The following is a 19,790-nucleotide window of genomic DNA, read 5'->3' as shown; positions in this document are numbered from 1 at the left end:
TCTTGTGCTGGTTGGAGAGAAATGTCCCATCTGTTGTCCAAAGGCTATGAGTCTGGCTGCCAACATTCTGAGATCTTTGTGGATGAATAGGGTTGAGGGGATCTTTTAATATATAGACATCAGTTTTACCCCCCAGTTTTCAGCACAGACTCCCCCCTTTGGCTGGGCTTAAGGAGGAACTTGCAACCCAGAGTTCCTGGTTCATCCCTTTCAGAGGATTAACCTTCAGTGTTCTGCTGTAGTGGAAGGGATAGGAAAATCTAAATGTTTTCTCGATTTTCAACCTATTTTCCTGTTTTCAGCCCACCTTCACCTCCACTTTAAGTGATCTTATTGCTGCCAACTCTAGAGCCCTTCTAGGTTCTGTGGTGCTTTCGTGTCCACTTTCTTAGGTTTGCCAATCCAGTCACTCCTTCATCTGCCTTCCAGACCCCATGGTGCCATCGCCTCTTCCCCCTCCTCTTCATCTTTGTGGGTGTAGCCTCTTTTAAAAATTTGTTTGTACAAGAATATTCAGAAAGAGAAGATGTACAACCTTCCATCTTTACCTGGGGGCCCCTGTGTATTCTGTCTTGATCCCTGCTTTGTCTTGCAGCAGCCACATTCCTTTCAGGCCCCCAGGGGTGCTGCATGGCCCATTAGCCCACCTTTAAGGACCAGATACAGATATGGAAGAAACAGGGTCAATACAGAGAATTGCTCATAGAAGGTGAATGTCCTCTCAGTTGTAGGAAAACTCCTTTAAGGACACTTGCTGAAGTAGATTAATTTTCAATTTTTTCCTCTTATCAAAGAAGTGTGGTGTTATTAAAGATTTGGAAAAAGTAGAATTTTTTATTGCATCTGTTTCTGCTTCTAAAGAAATATGTTTTCACCCTGGCTGGTTTGGCTCAGTGGATAGAGCATTGGCCTGCGGACTGAAGGGTCCTGGGTTCGATTCCGGTCAAGGGCATGTACCTTGGCTGCAGGTACATCCCCGGTGGGAGGTGTGCAGGAGGCAGCTGATTGATGTTTCTCTCTCATCGATGTTTCTAGCTCTCTATCTCTCTCCCTTCTTCTCTGTAAAACATCAATAAAATATATATTAAAAAAAAAGAAATATGTTTTCATGTTGATATATTTCCTGTTAGAAATGTTTGTTACCAGAGTTTTACCATTACTGTGAAGTAGGAGATGGGTACAGGGTCTCCTGACCTGCATTGCACACAGGGCTGCCTCTGTCATTCGATGTCTAACTACCTCCACCTTCCCAGTGAGGGAAGAATCTTGTCACCCATTCAACAACTAATCACTGAGCACCATTCTCCCTATTGGAAGGGAGGGGAAAGCCCGGGAGGGGGGAAATTCTAAAGGAAACAAGACAGAACATTAGCCTTCAAGATGCTCTCATGGTGGATGGGGGAGGGGAGGTGGACTGCAGAAGCAAGGCACATGGCAGGAACAGGGAGGCTGCATTTGGAGAGGAGGGAAAAGGCCTGGGAGGTGGGAGTGCAGGTTCTGGAACAGCAGGACCTTGCCTCATTGCCTCATTCCAGGTGAGGCTGGAAATGTGGGGCCCTATTATAGCAGTTCTGGTGTCTGGCTAAGGAGTTTGTCCTTAATGTAATGGATATGGGTGCCAGCCATTGAAGGCTTTGGAGCAGGGACAGGGCAAAATCAAGGCTACCCTTTAAGGGCATCAGTCTGGAAGAGGGCTTCCCCTCTCTGGCTCCAAGCCTCTGACGCCCCCCTCCTCCACCTCCCCACCTCCTTTCCCTCACCGCAGGTGTGGATGATGGCGCAGACATCCCCAGGGAGCTGGTGGTGGGCATCTACGAAAGGATACAGCAGAAAGAGCTCAAGTCTAATGAGGACCATGTCACGTATGTCACCAAGGTGGAGAAGTCCATCGTGGGCATGAAGACAGTAAGTGCCCGCTGTAGAACAGTACCCCTGGGGGATCACACCCTCTCCTGTGTCTGCTAAGCTCCCTCATCACCTCTCCTCTCATTTCTTTCTTCCTGACATCTCCTCCCATTCTCCTCCTTGCCGTTCAAGAACACTCTTCCCTTACTCTTGCACTTAGTAGTTACTGAGTCCCTGCTGGGTCTCGTAGACTGCACCCTCTTTTTTTCCTTGTGTCATTGCCTCTTGCTCCAGCTGCTGCAGCAGGAGAGAGAGAGGTGAGATGTAGGGCAGACTGCCCAGTGCTCTAGGGTTGAAGCATCTGGATGGCTAAATAGGGAGGTTTAGGAAGGGGTGGATCCTGGGCATGCCTAGCTGGTCCTACTGGATAGACAGAGAATAGGCTAACGTAGGCTTGGACTGTGGTGTCTTGAACCACTGGGGTCACAGGAAATATGTTGTGGTTTTGCAGTGATTTTTATGTTGTGGTTTTGCAGTTCTCTGTAGTTTACTGCTCTACTTACATGCCAGCGGGGGCTCTTTATGCCATAAATACAAAGGGTGTGGAGTCAGTTCTGGGATCTGTCTCCAGTTCCTCCTCCCTCGATTACTGGGGGGCACTTCAGGGACCTTGTGAGGCTGTGCACTGGGTCCGCTGCCCAGTCTGTGCAGGGAGAGCCCTATTCTGCCCAGAGCCTATATGCTGAGGTTTTAGCGTCTCTCTGATCTGCAGATGCCACTGGAGTGGATAGTTTTGCACCCTGGAGCAGATTCAAGGTGTCCCTATAGTCCCCTCCCTCTTGCACACTTGCGTTTAGGTGTGCAGTGGAAAGGGGTGGGGTGCTATCCTACAGGCCACAGCCTGGGACATGGGGTGCCCTGAAGAAGGTCTTGGAGGGAAACAGTTGACAGTGACTGGATATGAACAGTCTGACAGTGCTTATCAACTGTCTTTCCCATCCCTTTCCTTCCTCATTTACTCCAGCATACAGAGCCCTTCACCCCAGCCTTGCTCCCTAAGAAACGTGATGAAGGGGAAAGGACCCAGTGAGGAGAGAGGGGGTTTAGGGTCAGCTCGGGCCTGTAATAGAGCCCTGGCCCTCCATCTGCTGGGAAATGGGTGCTGTGGGGCGGGGAGGGCCGTGAGCTCTGGGCGGCTCCTGCTGAGCACGTGCCCCTCTCCAGGTGCTGTCAGTGCCCCATCGCCGCCTGGTCTGCTGCAGCCGGCTCTTTGAGGTGACAGACGTGAACAAGCTGCAGAAGCAGGCCGCACATCAGAGGGAGGTGTTCCTCTTCAACGACCTGCTGGTGGTGAGCAACCAGCCCAGGGCTCCTCTGCCCTGCTCAGCCTCAGCAGGGACCCCAGAGAGGAGCGGAAAGGGCCTCCCAGATTTCACACCGAGTGCTGTGTGCTTAGTGGCTGATATACCTTGTTCGTGGCATTTTCACTTTGTGGGTGTGAGGTAGCTCAGGTGGATAGGATCATTTCTACCTTATAAGTTATGAAACCGAGGCAGCGAGAGGTTAAATCATTTCCCCGGTCACAGTGGAAATGAACTAGATTCTGATCCTCCTTCTCTCCATTTAGCGGAAGCCTGGGGCAGGCAGGGTAAAGGGATGCACTTCATGTCCCACAGCCAGGGTGTACAGTGCTGGGCGGTGGACCTCAGCGGGGCATGTGCTGTCCCTGGGCCTGAAGGGATGCTGGTGTGTGTGTGCGTGTGTGTGTGCGAGTGCACCTACATCTGTATGGTACTCATTCTTTGGTCTTTGAAGCCAGGTATCCATTCCACACATGTTCAATGAGTGCCCACTGTGTGCAGGCATTGTTGTAAGTGCCAACAGTGGTGAACAGGATTTGGTTTCTGTCTTTCCTTCAATCCCCACATCCCCTCTATCCATGAGTTGTGTTGGCACTAAATCTAAAACTATCCCAAATCTAATGCTCACACGCAGGACCCATCTGCCACAGCCAGGAGTGGTCCTTCCAGAGTGCAGATCAGGCCTGTCTGCCATGCTTCAGACCTGACTCTGGCTTCTGGTGCAGGAGAAGGAAGTCCCACGGCCCTCCAGGACCTCTGACCTCTGACCTCATGCCCCCCCTCTCTCTTCCCTGGCTGCTCTGGCACCTTGGGCCCCGAAGGCTGCCTCTCATGGGCGGGGCTCATTCCATCACTGGCCTTTGTTCTTGCTGCTCCATCTGCTTGAAAAGCTCCTCCCCTCACCCCACCTCCCGGACCTGTGCCACCACCCTCCCTGCGTTCAGTTCGAGCATCACCTCCTTACACAGGCCCTCCCTGCCCACCTAGCAAGGGAACCTGCCAGCCACTGTCTAATCCTTACTCTATTTCATTTTCTTCAAAACACTTCTCAGTTTCTGAAATTACCTTATTTATCCATTTCTTCACCTTTTTTTGCTTATTGTGCATTATTGACCCAGCTGATCCTCCTCCGCCAATAAGCATCCTGAGGGCAGGGCTCTCTGTCTCCCATTCTCCTGTGTCCCCAGAGTCCAGCTCAATATTTTGTGTATTGAGCAACTGGCTTACAGAGTTTTCATTTTAGTAGAGAAGAAAGATTTAAAAAAATAATTAAGAAGACAAATAAAGAAGATAATACCAAATTGAGAGGAAGGTGCTATGAAGAAATAAAACAGGTGATAGGCTCAGGAGGACTTCTTTGTTTGTTTATTTTGTTGGTTTTTTAGGTAGGATGCTCAAGGAAGGCATCTCTAAGGAGACACATTTCATTTCAGATCTAAGTAATGAGAGTAACCCAGCTGTGCAGACAGCTGCAGGGAGAGCTGTGGAAAGGAAATAGCATGAGCAAAGGGCCTGCGGTGGACTGAGCCTGCCCTGTTCAAGCTACAGAAAGGGCGAGAGTGTGGCTTGAGCATAAGCCAGAGTAAGGCAGGGACCAGATCAGTGGGGCAGGAAGTGTGGCTTGGCTTCTTCTAAGTGCAGAGGGAATAGCCACTGGAGGGTCTTAGGCAGTAAACACACACACACACACACACACACACACATTTTGATGCAGGGAGTGTTTATATACGTGGATATGTGTGTGTGTGTACATGTAGATGTATATGTACGTGTGTGAATCTATCCTAAGTACATAAGTGTGTATGTGTGTGCATGTATCTTTGCGTGCATCTGTTTGTGTGTTCAGGGCTGTCCTGGGGGCCCATGCATCCGGGCACACGCATGTGAACACCCGCCAGTGCATCTCTGTCTCCCTCTCCTGACAGATCCTCAAGCTTTGCCCAAAGAAGAAGAGCTCCTCCACATACACCTTCTGCAAGTCGGTGGGCCTGCTGGGCATGCAGTTCCACCTCTTTGAGAATGAGTGTGAGTCTCTGTGGGACCCCGAGATGCCGCAGAGGATGGTTGGGGGGAGTTGAGGGCTGTAGGGAGGGGGTGGCAAGCATGCCGGCTGACTCCAGCCTCGCCTGCTGCTGCTCACGGCCCATGGGCCTGGGTCTGGTTTCCAGATTACTCTCATGGCATCACCCTGGCGACCCCGCTCTCGGGCTCTGAGAAGAAGCAGGTGCTGCATTTCTGTGCCCTGGGCTCAGACGAGATGCAGAAGTTTGTGGAGGACCTGAAGGAGTCCATCGCGGAGGTGACGGAACTGGAGCAGATCCGGAGAGAGTGTAAGGACACAGTCAACCCAGGCTTTCTGAGGTGGTCGGCAGGGAGGGCGGGCCAGCTCCCAGTCGGCAAGGGACAGAGTGGGCTTGGAGACAGACATGTTCTACCTCCTTCCCCCACTTTGGACTGAGTGTGGGGTGAGCCAAGGCCCCTCCTGCCGTCCTGAACCCTCCCCGGCCCACTGCACATCACAGCTCCGTGTGGCTGCACTGCTCTTCTGTTTCTTCTCGGGTAAAGCGAGGTCGGCCAGAGCTGCGTACGTGTGTGTGTGTGTGTGTGTGTGTGTGTGTGTGCACCTGGCCAGGCGGTGGGGCAGCAGATGCGCCCCTTGGAAGTGAGAACTCCCTGTTTGGGCGGGACACTGAGCGAGCTGGCCAAGGCAGCCTGTAAACCAAAGAGGTCCGGGACCCAGCTTCTCTCCCATCAAATTCCCTGTTCAACCTCTTCCCCTGGATCCAGTCCAGGTTCACACACTACATCTGGTTGTTTCATTTCTTTCGTCTGTTTTCATCTCAAATAGTCGTCCCACCTGGTTTTTCATGGCGTGTTTAGAAGAGCCAGGCTGGTTCTCCGACTGCCCCTCGCTTGGTCTTTCCGTCCCTCTAAGGAAAGCCTTGGTTCTTGACTGTTCCAGTTCAGGCGGTTAGAACACATGGGACTCTGCTTTACTGGTTGCTTTTTTACTTGTGTCCATTTGCAAGCTTTTACTGTTGAAGCACTGCTGTGGCTTCAGGTAGCCTTTCAGACAAGAATGGATTCAGAAAGTAAAACAGAAATAAAACTAAACTTCAGGTCTGCCTTATACAGCCACTTAGTTGAAAAGTATTTCTAAAATCATAAAAATCTACCCTGGCTTGGTAGCTCAGTTGGGTGGAACACTGTCCTATACACCAAAAGGTTGCAGGTTTGATTCCCAGTCAGGGCACATTCCTAGGTTGTGGTTTCAATCACTAGTAAGGGAGGCAACCAATCAATGTTTCTCCTCTCTCTCTCTCTCTCTCTCTCTCTCTCTCTCAAAATCAATAAACATATCCTCTAGTGAGGATTAAAATAAAATCATAAAAATCTACACAACAGGAGAGGCAGTGGAAGTTTTTGAGCCAGAGCTGTATTACATAGTATTGCTTTTTAATCAGTGTTTGGGATCACCTACTATGTGCCAGACAGTTTCTTATGTTCCGCTAATCCTCACACGGATGCTGCACAGTGGGTGCATTGTCCCCATTTGCCTGATAAGACAGAGACGTTAAGGGGATATGTCCAAGGTCATGCATATTAAAAGCAGAGGAGCTGGAATTTGCATTTGTCTGATTTTGAGGTACTTTCCACTCTGGGAGGGAGAACAGAGGTTTTGTTGACAATTTCCTAAGAAAACAACCATAACTAAATCAAGTTAAAACAAGAAAACCGCCCTAGACCAGACTATATAACTGGAGTCACTGGGTGGAGGGAGGGTGTGTAAATTCCCTTTCTGCACTCCATTGCAATGCTGGAGCTCACAGTGTAACCAACAGACTCTTTAAAGAGGCCTGGGCGCCGAAACTGGTTTGGCTCAGTGGATAGAGCGTCGGCCTGCGGACTGGAGGGTCCCAGGTTCGATTCCGGTCAAGGGCATGTACCTTGGTTGCGGGCACATCCCCAGTGGGGGATGTGCAGGAGGCAGCTGATCGATGTTTCTGGCTCTCTATCTCTCTCCCTTCCTCTCTGTGGAAAATCAATAAAATATATTTTTTAAAATAAAAAAATAAAAATAAATAAATAAATAAAGAGGCCTGGGCTGCATGTTCAGAGATGCTACTTCGGCCGTTGATCTTGAACATTCTCGAGGACAAACCCTGAAATGGCTTCACTTCTCTCATCATCAAAATGTCACAGGTGGCTCCACACAGCCCCGAGGAGCCACAGTGGGCCCATGGGCACCAGCCTTGCTGGGAGAGACACCTTTTCCCATCTGCCTGCGAGCAGCCCATCGTGTATCTCCCCAGAGTACAAAGGCGTAGACATCGCCAGAATCTGTATGCCAGGAGCTGAATATCCTCTCCTGCTGTCTAGAGGGAAGGGACTTAAGGAGAGACATCTAGCTCTGATTCTTCAGATGAGGAGGAAGGAAAGGCGAGTTGAGGGAAGATGCAGGGCTGGGCAGGGAGGCAGGGAGGCAGGGAGAAAGGAGGAAATGAAAATCAGCCACAGCTACTGCTTACTGAGCACCGATTTCCCCAAAGCTGAGAAAGCCCCTCTGCGGGGAGAGGAACGAAGCTCAGTTCAGTAACAGTATTTCGTATTGATTGATGCTGTGATTCAGGCAATCAGGACAAATGGTCTTGGTTCGGGGCTTTGCAGTCTGTGTCCCTGGATTATAGACAACCAGAGAGGCAGGAAATGGGACCCAGGAGAATAGCTTTAATAAAAGAAACTTGAGTTGTGTCTCCTGGAAGAGAGAAGCTGGAGTGATTTAATAATGACTGTCAAATCTCCAAGGATGGTAACTGGCAGTTCTCTAGCAGCACCCAGAGAACAAGGAGGAACAGGTTTACAGTCTAGAGAGAAAAATTGAAATTGAATACCAAGACTCACTTGAGTACCAAGACAGATGCCCTGGCCATGCGGGCTGTGCAGCACTGACAGACCCCCTCCTCCCCGGGCACGTGGGTCTCTCCGCGGAGACTCAGAAAACACTGTGGAAGCACCGCAGGCTGGGGGCTCCGAGCCCTGGGGAGCATGGCGGGCAGGCTAGACGTCACCAAAGTCTGCTTGCCAAGTGATCTTACACACTGTAATGAAAGATATTTACTGAGCACTTGCCACCGCCAGGTCTTGTTCTAAGTGCCTTAATATATTTCCTCGTATAAATCCCCTTAATGATGCTTTGAACTGGGCACTGCTATCCCTCAGGTGAAGCATGGAGGAGTTCAGTAACTTGCCTAAAGTGACACAGAATGTATCAGAACCAGGATTCAAACCCACACAGCCCACCTTCCTCTTCTTAACCTCTTCTACAGTCAAGCAGATATTTCATCCCCATATACAGATGAAGAAACTGAGGCTCCAGAGGGTAGTAATTGCCATGAAGTGGGGTGCCAGACCCTGCTGCCCACCTTTTGTAGCATGTGTCAAGGATTCGTTCTCATCCTGCTCTCTCTGCTTCTTCATTTTCTTTTCTTGTGGTTGAGGTTAGGGTTTCTCTCTGTTCATGAGCCTCTCCATTCCCTAGGGGAGCTGGAGAAGCAGCAGGGAGCAAAGACACGCTCCTTCAAGTCTGGAGGAGCCCAGGTGGATCCGCAGTTGAAGCAGGGATCGCCTACAGGTGAGCCTTGGCCCTGCTCTGGAGTTTCAGACCCCAGGCCTGGATGGCTGGGCCAGGGAGGGCATGGAGGCCACTTACCGCCCCTGGGCGTGGGTTCCTGGGGGATTGGGGATGAGGGAAGTGCTCATTTCCATGGCCATTTCTCCCTGCTGAGGAGCTCCAGGCTTCCTCTCATGGGGCCTTCATAGTGGGAGTGAGGAGGAATGAGAGAGACTGCCCAGGGCCCGGCGTCCACCTGCTGCCCACCATGGGGAGTCAGGCCCGAGTGAGGACACCTTCTGCCCTCACACACCCAGGCTCTCGGAAGACTGCTGGTTCATGGGGTGTTGAATTATTCACTCCAGACTAATGAAGCCAGCTCTCGGCTTTATACCCCCATTGGCCATGCTCCTAGGTCTGCTTCCTTCCTCCCACTGACACCTCTACCTACCCACACCTTGCTCTCCCCTCACCCCCACCTTCAGGGAAGAATTACTCCACCTTCACAGTCCCAAAGGAAAAAGAATTAGGAGAGGTGGCATGAGAATTAAACCCCATCACATCAAACCCCCAGCAAACTACCCAGAACTATGCGCTCATTAATTCATTCAGGCACCTATTCTTAACGTGTAACAAACATTTACGAGTGCCTGCTGTGTGTCCCGCGTGAAGCACTGGGAAGCCAGGGTCCTAGCAAGACATCGGCTTGAGCCTAGAAACTCCATGCTGGTCCACACCCCCCAGTGACTGGCCAGGATGCCATGCTGCTGCAGCATACGTGCTCACAGGGCGGGTCACACCAGCTGGGAGATGTGACTCATTTTCTAGGCAGGACTGAGAGCTCTTTGAGCTGCATGGAGCTCTTTGAGATGCTCACTGTGATGTCACCTTCTGTACTGGAGTTTGACCTGCCATTATGCATTCGTGATTCTCCCCCACCTCTCGCCCCCGCCTGCTTTTCAGACGGCCCCTTTCTTTCTGTCAGGTCACAGCTGCTTGTTTCCGCAGCTGTTTATCCAGAGCTGAATCGCAGCTGTGATCGACTCCCTGACAGCTCACTGCACACTCTGCAGCCCAGCTGCCTCTTTGAAGCTGCAGCCCTGGTCAGACGAGCCCTGTCCCCCCAGGCACTGTCCCTCCAGGCCCTGTCCCCCAGGCCCTGTCCCTCCAGGCCCTGTCCCCCCAGGCCCTGTCCCTCCAGGGCTTGTCCCCCAGGCCCTGTCCCCCAGGCCCTGTCCCCCAGGCCCTGTCCCCCCAGGCCCTGTCCCTCCAGGCCCTGTCCCCCGAGGCCCTGTCCCTCCAGGGCTTGTCCCCCAGGCCCTGTCCCTCCAGGCCCTGTCCCCCCAGGCCCTGTCCCTCCAGGCCCTGTCCCCCCAGGCCCTGTCGCCCCAGGCCCTGTCCCTCCAGGCCCTGTCCCCCCAGGCCCTGTCCCTCCAGGCCCTGTCCCCCCAGGCCCTGTCCCTCCAGGGCTTGTCCCCCAGGCCCTGTCCCCCAGGCCCTGTCCCTCCAGGCCCTGTCCCCCCAGGCCCTGTCCCTCCAGGGCTTGTCCCCCAGGCCCTGTCCCCCAGGCCCTGTCCCCCCAGGCCCTGTCCCCCCAGGCCCTGTCCCTCCAGGCCCTATCCTCCAGGCCCTGTCCATCAGGGGCCTCCACATGGAGTGCTTCTTGATCCCAAACACTGGCCCAGCTCCCTTTTGTGCTACAGAAGGCAGAGGGATGAGTGCAGCGTGGGAGCTGACAACCTCCCCCACCCCAGGGGTGTGAGAAATAAGAGGGGTTCTGGCAGAGGAGCCCTGGAATGCCTGCTGGGTGGGGTGGGGAGGGCAGGAAGATGACTGAGCCAGAAAAAGTCATCAAGTTGTCCCTGGGGTCCCCAGGGTCTCTGGTGCTGCGCCAGGCCAGTCAGTCCACCGCTGTAGCAATTACAGAGCCATCTCGGGCTCTCCCGTGCCAGGCCCTGTGGTGAGTGCTTGGAAGCCTCACTTCACTGAATCCCCACCAGTGGGCCAAGCAGCGGGGATGGGAACAGAAAAGGAACTTGGCCCCTCCTCACACAAAGGAGCCTGTGTTTGAAGGAGGCCGATGAACGTGGTGCCCACAAATTCCCAGTAGAGCCTCCTTGTGTTTCTGGGAGACAAGAACCAATGCCAGCTCATAACCAGCCTGCACAGTCCATGTCGGGAAGGCTCCACAATGCCCACATTAACAGAATCTCAGAGGTCTTCTGGTCTGTGGAGGCTCAGAGAGGTGTGGCATCTTGCCCAGGTCACACAGCTGGGCTTCCCTGCCAGTCCACTCGCCTGGCTGCATCTCAGTCAGGAGTGGCGTGGCACCCAGAGTCTCACCAGCCACGCCCTCTCGTTGTAGGCATGCTCAGTTTGAGGGGTCGGAGGGGGTAGGGGTTTGTATCGGGAGGGTGGAGAATGAGCCCTGTGCTCTTTGCATTCAAAGCCAAAAGGGAAGCTGCGCTGGGCGAGAGGCCTTCGGAGAGCACGGTGGAGGTGAGTGGAGGCCTGGTTGCCCCGGTGAGTGGTTCTGTGCCCCCGCTTGTCCTTCTCACTGTCTCTGTTGTTTCTCTTCTCAGGTATTAATCAATGCCTCCCCAGCCCGACTCACCATTTTACCAATTTCAAGAGATACAATTAAAAGTTACTGCTAGCATGGGTAATGCCACTGTTCAGCACCTAGTTAAGCTGCAGCACTCCCTCCCACCCCCAGCCTGGCCCAGCTGATTGCCCTCCCAGGCCCAGCTCCCTAACTAACACCTTACAGATGAAGCCCTCTCATACACCCCCAAGCCCACACCACCAGCACACTGCTCACCGATCCCCTAACACCTGCTGTATCAGAGAACCCAATATTCTCACCCCCCCCCCCCCCCATGCCTCTTGGACCCTGCCCTCCGGTGCCTCTTGGAGAAGCTGGAGGACAGAGCTTCCCCTGGAACAGCTGGTCCACCTGGAAAGTGGGCCACAGGGTAGGGTGTGTGCAGGAGAAAGTGAAGCAGAATAGATTGGGGTTGTCTTAGGGGTTTTCTGGGGGGAGAGCGGATCTCTCTGAAGACTGTCCCTGTGAGAGGGAAGCCCATCCTCAAGCCACATGGGAAGGACTGGGGAGTAGCAGCAGCAGCCACTCCTTCCCAGGCACCAAGAGCGTCCCCTGCTTGCCCTGCGAGCCTTGCTGGGCCCCTGTCCTCCTGCACTGGCTCCCCTCAAACCCCAATGAGCCTCCTCACTCCTGTTCTGCCAGGCCTCCAGGGACCACTAGCTGCTCACACAGACGCCTCCTTTCCCACCCCCCCCCCCTTAAGCTGGAGGAGCCCCCACGTAGAGATCTGGGGGAGGAGCCCTGCCACCTACCAGCCTGACTAAGCTCAGGGAAGCCCCCGGATACCCAGGGGAGCCCAGTTTCTTCTCGCTCCCCACGGCCCCCATCTCCCACACACCTGTGTCTGGAGGAGGCACCTTTACACCGAGGAGCTTCCTGCCCCAGCAGCTGACAAGCCCCCAGGGTGGGTATTCCATCCCCTGCCCCCTCCGCTCCCCATCTTCCTGCAGCTGCCCATTCTCTAGCCTTGCAGATAAACACACCAAGTTACCAGCCCTCGGGTTTGTTCTGCCAGCCCTGCCCGCACCTTAGCCGGACCTGCACAGGGAGGACAAGCACTCTGATGGCCCGTTCTCCCCTCCAACCCTCCCCAGAGGGCCATGTGGCTATCTGCAAGGCTGCCACCCCAGCTAGCCCCAGGGCCCTGCCAGCCTCTGTTCCCCGCACAGAGGGCAGCCTTGCTGCCCCACCCTCTCAGCTGGACCCTGAGCTCCCTTGTCCTCTGCCCTCTCTCTGTCATTTCCTCATTCCCTGGCCAAGCCCCTCTGGCAGGCGCTTCTCCATCTTCGAGCTGCTACTCATGTTCCATCCTCAATCAATCTCTCTCTCTCTCTCTCTCTCTCTCTCTCTCTCTCTCTCTCTCTCCTTTCTTTCTTCAGCAGGGGGTCAGAATGAGAAAACGTTTTGCTGTCACTTCCTGCTTTTCACTTACTATTAAAGATAAGGGATCAGGCTGGGGTGGGGAGGAGGGAGGTGAGGCAGTGGAGGTGGCATCAGAAAGGGGAGGTGAAGAGGAGGGGCAGGATGAGGTCCAGAGCTGTGGGCTACAGGGGGCAGCTGAGGAGGAGGAGGAAGAGGGCTCGGTGAGTGTGGACTGGGCAGCTAGGCATTTGCCTGGGGAGGGGCAGCCATAGAGTCTTGGGGGGTGGGGGGAGCAGAAGGGACACAAGCCTGCCCCTGCTGTCTTGGCCACTTTTCTCCTGGGAAATAGGTCAGAATATGAGCAGGTGGGGAAGGGAGCTTGTCCCCGCCACCCCCAGCCCTGCCCCCAGCAGCAGTGGACAGAGGCCTTCTGCCCAAGTGAGGGCCACAGAGGGCTCCCCAGGAGGGAAGTGGCCCAGCCACGCTCTCTGCCCACCCTGTGTCTTGGCAGGGCAGTGCAGGGCTCAGGGGCCCCTTCATTAGTTTGGGGGAATCTCAGGCCTGGAAAGTGCTGCCAAGGCTGGAGGTTGAGAATGAAGAGTAAAGACTGCAACATGCTGAGCATGGCTGAGGGCTTGTGACTATGGAAGGGCAGACAGATGGGGCTCGGGAGCTGTGGAGAGGGACAGGCCACTGGGAGAGGAGACCCTGGAAGTGGGGCGGGGGATCCCTGAAATTGCACCTTTTGCCAATAATGGGGTTAAGATCTTCTGGTTAGGGCCCTGAGATCCTTTTGGGCTGGGCCTTCCTGGTCTAGGCCTGGGGATAAGGTCCCCTCCCTGTAGCCTGGATCCTCCTGGGCTTGGAGCAGGCTGTCCTGGGTGGTGGTTCCAAGGACAGTAGAAAACATCCCCAGAGAGAAGGGGCTCAGCCACCCCCTAGGGCTCAGGTGTCAGGAGGGGGTTGTAGTATCTAGAGACTTTCGGGGTGAGAAATTAAAGCCCTCTCCTTCTAGAATCCTCTAGCCGCTCTGTCACCCATTTCCTCCCCTCCCCCTGCTAGCAAGAAGAGGCCAGACTGGTTCATAGTGACCCCCATGGCCTGAGGGAGGGGGCCACCTCCTCATGCCCCACCTAGGAGATAAGGATTAGAATCCTTTCTGGGTACCCCCTCCTGCAGCAGAATAAGTTTAACCAGGATCCAGGTTGGGCCATAAAGGCAGCTGGGGATCAGACTCTGGCCTTTGCTCTCTGGGCTGCTCTTGAATGTGTGGTCATGGCCTTGGGAGTCTGGGGGAGCGAGGGGAGTTCCAGATCACCCCTCAGGGGTCCCTGGCAGTCTGGGGTTTGGGTGCCTTCGTGATGTCTACAGTGACAATGAGGCTTCCCCTCTAACAACGCCAGAGGAAGGAGAGGGCTGGAAAGTCTCAGGTGCTGAACCCTGTCCCTGAGTCCTCCCTTGGCTCTCATCATACCCTGGGAGGCAGGGAGGGAGCAAAGACCCTTACCCCAGTTTTTCAAGCTCAGAAGCTGGTAGAGAGGAAGGTGGGGAGAAGTTTACCCATAGCCCAAAGCCATGAAGTCAAAGCAGGGCCATGAAGTCAGACTGCAGAGCTATGCAGAACCTGAGTGAGTCTATGGTCCAAACGCCCATCTCACAGATGAGACTGAGGCTGAGAGAACTGAGGCTGCTCATGGTCGGTGGCAGAACACGTCAGTCTCTTGATGGCAGGGATGGAACCTCTGTTGGCTGCCAGTTTTCCTCTGTTGGAGAGATGGGGAGTGGGTCAAGGTGAGGGCTGAGAGCCCCTAATGGGCACAGGAGCCAGGGAGGGGAGAAGGGAGGCTCAGGGTAGCCAGTCCTAGTAGCTGGGAATTAGTCTTGTAACATTTCATGCTTCTCTGGCTGTTTCTAAACTAGGTGTCAATTCACAACAGGCTTCAAACGTCCCAACACAACTCCGGGCTGGGGGCCCAGAGGAGAGCTGCGGTGCCACCGCCAGACCCGCAGCCTAGCCCCCTGAGAGAGCAGCCCCCGCCGTTGCCGCCATCACCACCCACGCCCCCAGGGACCCTGGTGCAGTGTCAGCAAATTGTCAAGGTCATTGTCCTGGACAAGCCCTGCTTGGCCCGCATGGAGCCCCTGCTAAGCCAGGCTCTCTCCAGCTACGCCTCTTCCTCCTCTGACTCCTGTGGCTCCACACCCCTGGGCGGCCCGGGCTCCCCGGTCAAGGTCATCCACCAGCCCCCGCTGCCCCCGCCCCCGCCCCCCTACAACCACCCTCACCAGTACTGCCCCCCAGGCTCCTTGCTGCACCAGCGCCGCTACTCCAGCGGCTCCAGGAGCCTGGTGTAGACTGTTTCCCAAGATGCTGCCCCAGGAGGCTGCCACCAGGGTCCCTGGGCTATACCCAGGAGCCCCGGCCGCCCCTTCACCGCTCCCCACACCCTGGCACGCTGTGTTCCTGGTCACCATCACCATTGTTTTGGAAAAGAACCTCGATCCCTGGCACCTGGGTTTGCCTCACCTGACATGCTTCCCATACTCAGCTGAACACACACACACCCCACCCCCCAGCCCCCTTCAATCTGGAGACTCCACCACACTCCCCTGGGCCCTGCACAGTTGCATGGCCAGGCCTCCTCCTGCTGCCATCACTCACCACATGGACCATGGACTTCGGAGGACAAGAACTGAGGGCCTACCCAGCTTCTGGGTCCTGAGTCTGAGTCTGTTGGGCCCTGGGCCTCAGGCTGGGAGGGTGGTACAAGGGGAGCCAGCACCCAGCACTGGACAGAAAGTGACCTGGCTCCCCGCTCAGCTCTAGGTGCTGCACTGAGTGGAGGAGAGTTGGCCCTGGATCCCTGAAGGGACCAGGGAAGTGGGAGTGTGAGGAGGGGTCTTGCTGCACCTGCCCCGCCCCCCACAACTGGCAGACGCAGGAGGTCTGTCTGTCCCCAAGGATGTTGGCTGTCCTGACCACGTCCTCCCCCTCCTCCCAGGGCCTGCCCTTTCTCTGGAGCTGGGCACTGCCTGCCCAGGGCTGCGCAGACTCCAGGAAAGCTTTGAGAGAGGGAGGGAGGAGGGGGACCCGTCTCAGCTCTCTCTAGGTCAGTTCAACCAGCTGTGGAACCGTGAGGTCATTCATCTAAAATGAATCTTTTTAGGGTTTAGTTCCCCAGCCCCAAATAACACCCGGCCAACGCGAAATGTGCACTGGGGCCTGGAATAAGGGGGCCTGGGAATAGAGTGGTTAGTTCCCTCCCCTGTGGCAGTGGAGACAGGGAGGAGGGGCAGTGGTTTGCCCAGAGGAGGTGGTTGGGAGAGGCCCGGCTCCCTCTTGCATGGTTTCCGTGGCCTCTGCGAGGGATTTGGATGCAGAAGTGGGCGGGAGAAGCAGGTGTTCCACAGGCACGTGCCTTCCCCCTGCTGCCATCCCAAACTTGCCCCTCAGCCTTTAAATCTCCCACCTCTCCACCTCCCCCAAGAAGTGGCCCGCCTCCTGCAGGGGGCACTAAGAGTCCCTGCCCCCTCAAAATTGCAAAGAGCGCAAAGTGGGTCTCACCGACCCCCTCGGGGCCAAATAGCATTGGGGAGTCAACCTTTAGGTGACCCCACAGAGCCTGGGCAGCCCCCTCAAAGACCCCAGAAGATACCCGGGCCCCAGTCATGCCCTTTCAGGAAGTGTCTGTCCAAGCCGGGCCAGGTTCCAGTCCTGGGCTGTCATTCCATTGCTGTCCTTCATCGAGCTCCGCTCCTACTTGGAGCCCGTTATCAAAGTGTCCCCAGAGGTGGAAGTGAACGTGGGCCAGGTCTAAAGTGAATGTGCTTCTCCCTGACCCTACCTCACACCCCAAATGCAGTGCCCTGGGCCAGCTAGGAGACCCTGATCCTTGTCCCGCGCTCAGAGCTTCCAGATGACCTGGTTTCATTTGTATGTGTGGTCACCAAACGTCATTATGGCGTCACCCAGCGAGTTTATTTCTAGCTCTGTCTTTGTCATCCTGGGATCCGTAACTTGTGACCAATTTGCTGTCTCCTCCATGTGGCTCCCCAGCCGAGCTGCTTTTGTCCTTTTTGTCTTGGTCCCTCTCTTGTGTCTGTACTGTAACAAGGACATGCCAATAAGAGGCTTTCAGAACAGAGTGGCTGACAGATGGGGCCACAAACTACGACATTTCTGATGCCCGTGGCCAGGGCAGGCATCGCCCGTGAAGAGTGCCAGCGGGAAGCAGGAGCAGAGTTGGGGGGGGAGGGGAGTGAATGAATCTTGAATAAGGGGGCCTGGAAATAGAGTGGAAGTTAATGGGTGGGCAGCAGGGAGTATGAGTTATGAAGGAAGGGGTGGGGGGTTGAGGTGGCTAAACCTGATTATGGGGTGGGGACCATGAATACCAGGGGCTGGTGACGAAGCAGCAGCCCCTTACTGTCAGGCCCCTTGTCACCGCCCACATAGTGCTTCTCGTTGAAAAGTGCTCTCCTCCCTGTCGGTGGGCATGGCAGCCCCGGCCCCTTCCTCCCACCTCTGCTGCAGCCCTGACTCTGCAGACAGAATCTCAGAGGTCTTGGGGATGGAGCACACAGAGCCTTCCCTGAGGACCCGGATGCTCGGGGACTGGGGCTTGCCCCCGGGCACTGCGGTGGCTTCCCTGGGACCCTGGCAGCGCTGGGAGTCCCGGCCTGGGAAGCAGACCAGCCTGGGATCTGCAGCACAAGAGCCAAGCCTGAGCTGTGAGGCTTTTCACCCCAGTGGCCTGGGCAAGGGGCAGTTGGCCCTCCTCCTGTTAGGGAAGCAACAGTTCCCAGTGTCTGCTGTCCTGTCAGCAGGCTAAGGCTGGGACCCCCTCACCCCCACTCTAGCCCCAGAAACCTTGGACAAGCCTCCAGCCCTTGCAGAGGCCCCGCTGGAGATGCTCTTGGGGCCCCCTGCTCTCCCAAGGCTGAGGGCACTGGAGTGCTGACTGAGCCCCGGACACAGCCCCAACATGGCCCCACTCTGTCAACTCTCTAGGCCTTACTTTGGGGGACCTGAGCCCCTTTCTCAATTTTATCCATTTGGCTCCAGCTCCAGAATCAGGAGTGGAGATGAAATGAGCTTTCCCACCCACTCTTGGGCAAGTCCCACCTCCAGACCTGGAGCGAGACCTGCCGGGGCAGCTTGACCTGGAAGCCTGCCTGCTTGTGTCCAAAGGCACACGTGTCTATCAGCCCCGGGCCCTTGACCCCACCCCACCTGTTCCCCTGTAGCCTGCCAGAATGTCTCTTGTACCCGATAGCTGCTCTGATAACCATCTGTCTGTCTGCCCTGTGTTCTGCTGTGCGTACCTTCCTGCTGCACCTCCTCCCCGCAGGCACCCCTCACCCTGTTGGAGAGAAACCTCTCTAGGGAAGGCAGGGTGGCTGCACCCAGCGACTAATCCAAATGGCAAATATTTTGTAACAAAATAGCCCAGAGGTATTTTATCTGTTCAATTCATAGAGTTTTAGAGATTATATTGAAATATGTCACTTGAGCAAACTGTCGGTTGTGTTTCTTTTGTTCTGCAAGAGGGAGGGTCCACCTTCACTCAGAGGGTCTAATTGGGGAGGGTCCAAGCAAGAGGACAGTCTGATGTTCTTAGCCCTGGGGTCTTTCAGGGGCAGCTGGGCTGCCAGGCTGTTCTTCTCTGGCCATAGTGGCGTCACCCCTTTACCCCAGAGTGACACCCTTCTGAGCCACGCTGTGACAAGACTAGGAAGTCCTGTCTTAAGTTAATGAGGTTTGGATATGTGGGGGAGGGGTCATCTGATGGGTGGGCACAGGGTTGGAGCTAGGGGTGCAAGGCCCACTAAAACACACACACAACACACACACACACACACACACACACTCAGCTTTGAGCCAATTGAGAGAGCAGGTTATAACGGGGACCAGGGGCACTTTTGGAGGAGGGATCACCATGACGGCCAGCGTGCACCCAGCAGAGTGAGAGATGGGGGCCAGGAGCCCAAGGGCCCTGCTTGACTTTCTGTCACGGGAGTGAGGGACTGTTGGGAGGTCAGGGTCCCACTGACCATGCTGGGTCATCACCTTCAGGTGACTCACCAGACATCAGCTCCAAAAGCCTGACCTAATCACAGCATGTGCTGCAACAAGCCTTAGGGTGTGCTATTTGCAGTGGAGGGGTCGGCAGACCCAGGTAAAAGGATTGGGGGAATATTGTTGGGAAAAGTGCACGGAGCCATAGAGTGCAATGGAGCAAACGTTTACCGAGCCCCACAGTGTGCCAGGTGCCCTGTTGGTTGCTGGAAGGGAGGCCAAGGTTCTGCAGAGGATACAACAGCAGCCAAGTGGCTGTAAACCAGGAGAGCAGGCTGACACAAGGTCGCTTGGCGAGCGTTCACAGCTGCGTCAATACTCAGATCAGGCTCCACAACGGGCTTGACACAGAGTGACCTCTTCTGGCTGCAAGAGAGGAGAGCCTTCCAGCCAAGCTGAGGCCAGAGGCGCTGCCTGTGGGAGAAATGCTACTGGCCACGATGGCTGGTCCAGGGACCCCTGTGAAGACACACCCAGCTCCCCTGGCGACTGGAACTCTGAACACCCCCAAATCTCGATAGCTCTGCAGGCTGGGTCCCCTTATTCCTTTAAAATGAAAGGAAACCTGACCTCACCCTCCTTCTAGAAAAAGGGAAATTCCAGGAGAAGCCTGGGGCCAGCTATGACCTGTCACATCCTGGGAACTCGCTGACCCGGGAAGCTGAGGACTAGCCCCTTGAGAGCACCCCTGAGGGGACCAGCTCAGCTCAGGCCTGGGAGAGGACTAAGGCTCAAAGGACCTGCTGCCGTCTGTGCCGGGTGTGGAGTGCTGCCACCATCCTCCCAGCCGCTGCCCCTGACAGAGCCCCCTGGGGTCTCAGGCCCTCTGTTCCATCTGCCATAGGAATGGAGAGCTATGGTTCCTTATAGTGACCATTTAGATGGGGAAACTCAGCTGTTGACTTGGAATGTTTCCAATAAGGTGCT

General features: G+C 55.2%; 1 protein-coding gene across 9 annotated transcripts in view; it reads left to right on the top strand.

Moving 5' to 3' along the window:
• The window catches only part of IQSEC3 (IQ motif and Sec7 domain ArfGEF 3), a 112,469-nt gene extending 94,176 nt beyond the window's left edge, over window positions 1-18,293 (top strand). For 3 of the 9 annotated variants that reach the window (XM_070409519.1, XM_070409517.1, XM_070409525.1), the window contains 7 exons: window positions 1,766-1,905; window positions 3,070-3,195; window positions 5,132-5,231; window positions 5,375-5,536; window positions 8,746-8,838; window positions 11,267-11,340; window positions 14,705-18,293. In XM_070409519.1, the coding sequence (XP_070265620.1) occupies window positions 1,766-1,905; window positions 3,070-3,195; window positions 5,132-5,231; window positions 5,375-5,536; window positions 8,746-8,838; window positions 11,267-11,340; window positions 14,705-15,139 (1,130 nt within the window). In that variant the 3' untranslated portion in view covers window positions 15,140-18,293. Of the gene's footprint in view, window positions 1-1,765; window positions 1,906-3,069; window positions 3,196-5,131; window positions 5,232-5,374; window positions 5,537-8,745; window positions 8,839-11,266; window positions 11,341-11,399; window positions 11,480-14,704 lie in introns of all 9 variants that reach the window. The other 6 variants (XM_070409522.1, XM_070409521.1, XM_070409518.1 and 3 more) reach the window with 6 other exon arrangements.
• The last annotated feature ends 1,497 nt before the right edge of the window (window positions 18,294-19,790 follow it).

The sequence above is a fragment of the Myotis yumanensis genome, unplaced genomic scaffold (genome assembly GCF_028538775.1).
Source record: "Myotis yumanensis isolate MYYU_CA2020_CCGP unplaced genomic scaffold, mMyoYum1.0.hap1 SCAF_3, whole genome shotgun sequence".
Lineage (NCBI taxonomy): Eukaryota > Metazoa > Chordata > Mammalia > Chiroptera > Vespertilionidae > Myotis > Myotis yumanensis.
The sequence above is the reverse complement of the archived record's forward strand: the minus strand, read 5'-3'. Positions and strand labels throughout refer to the sequence as shown.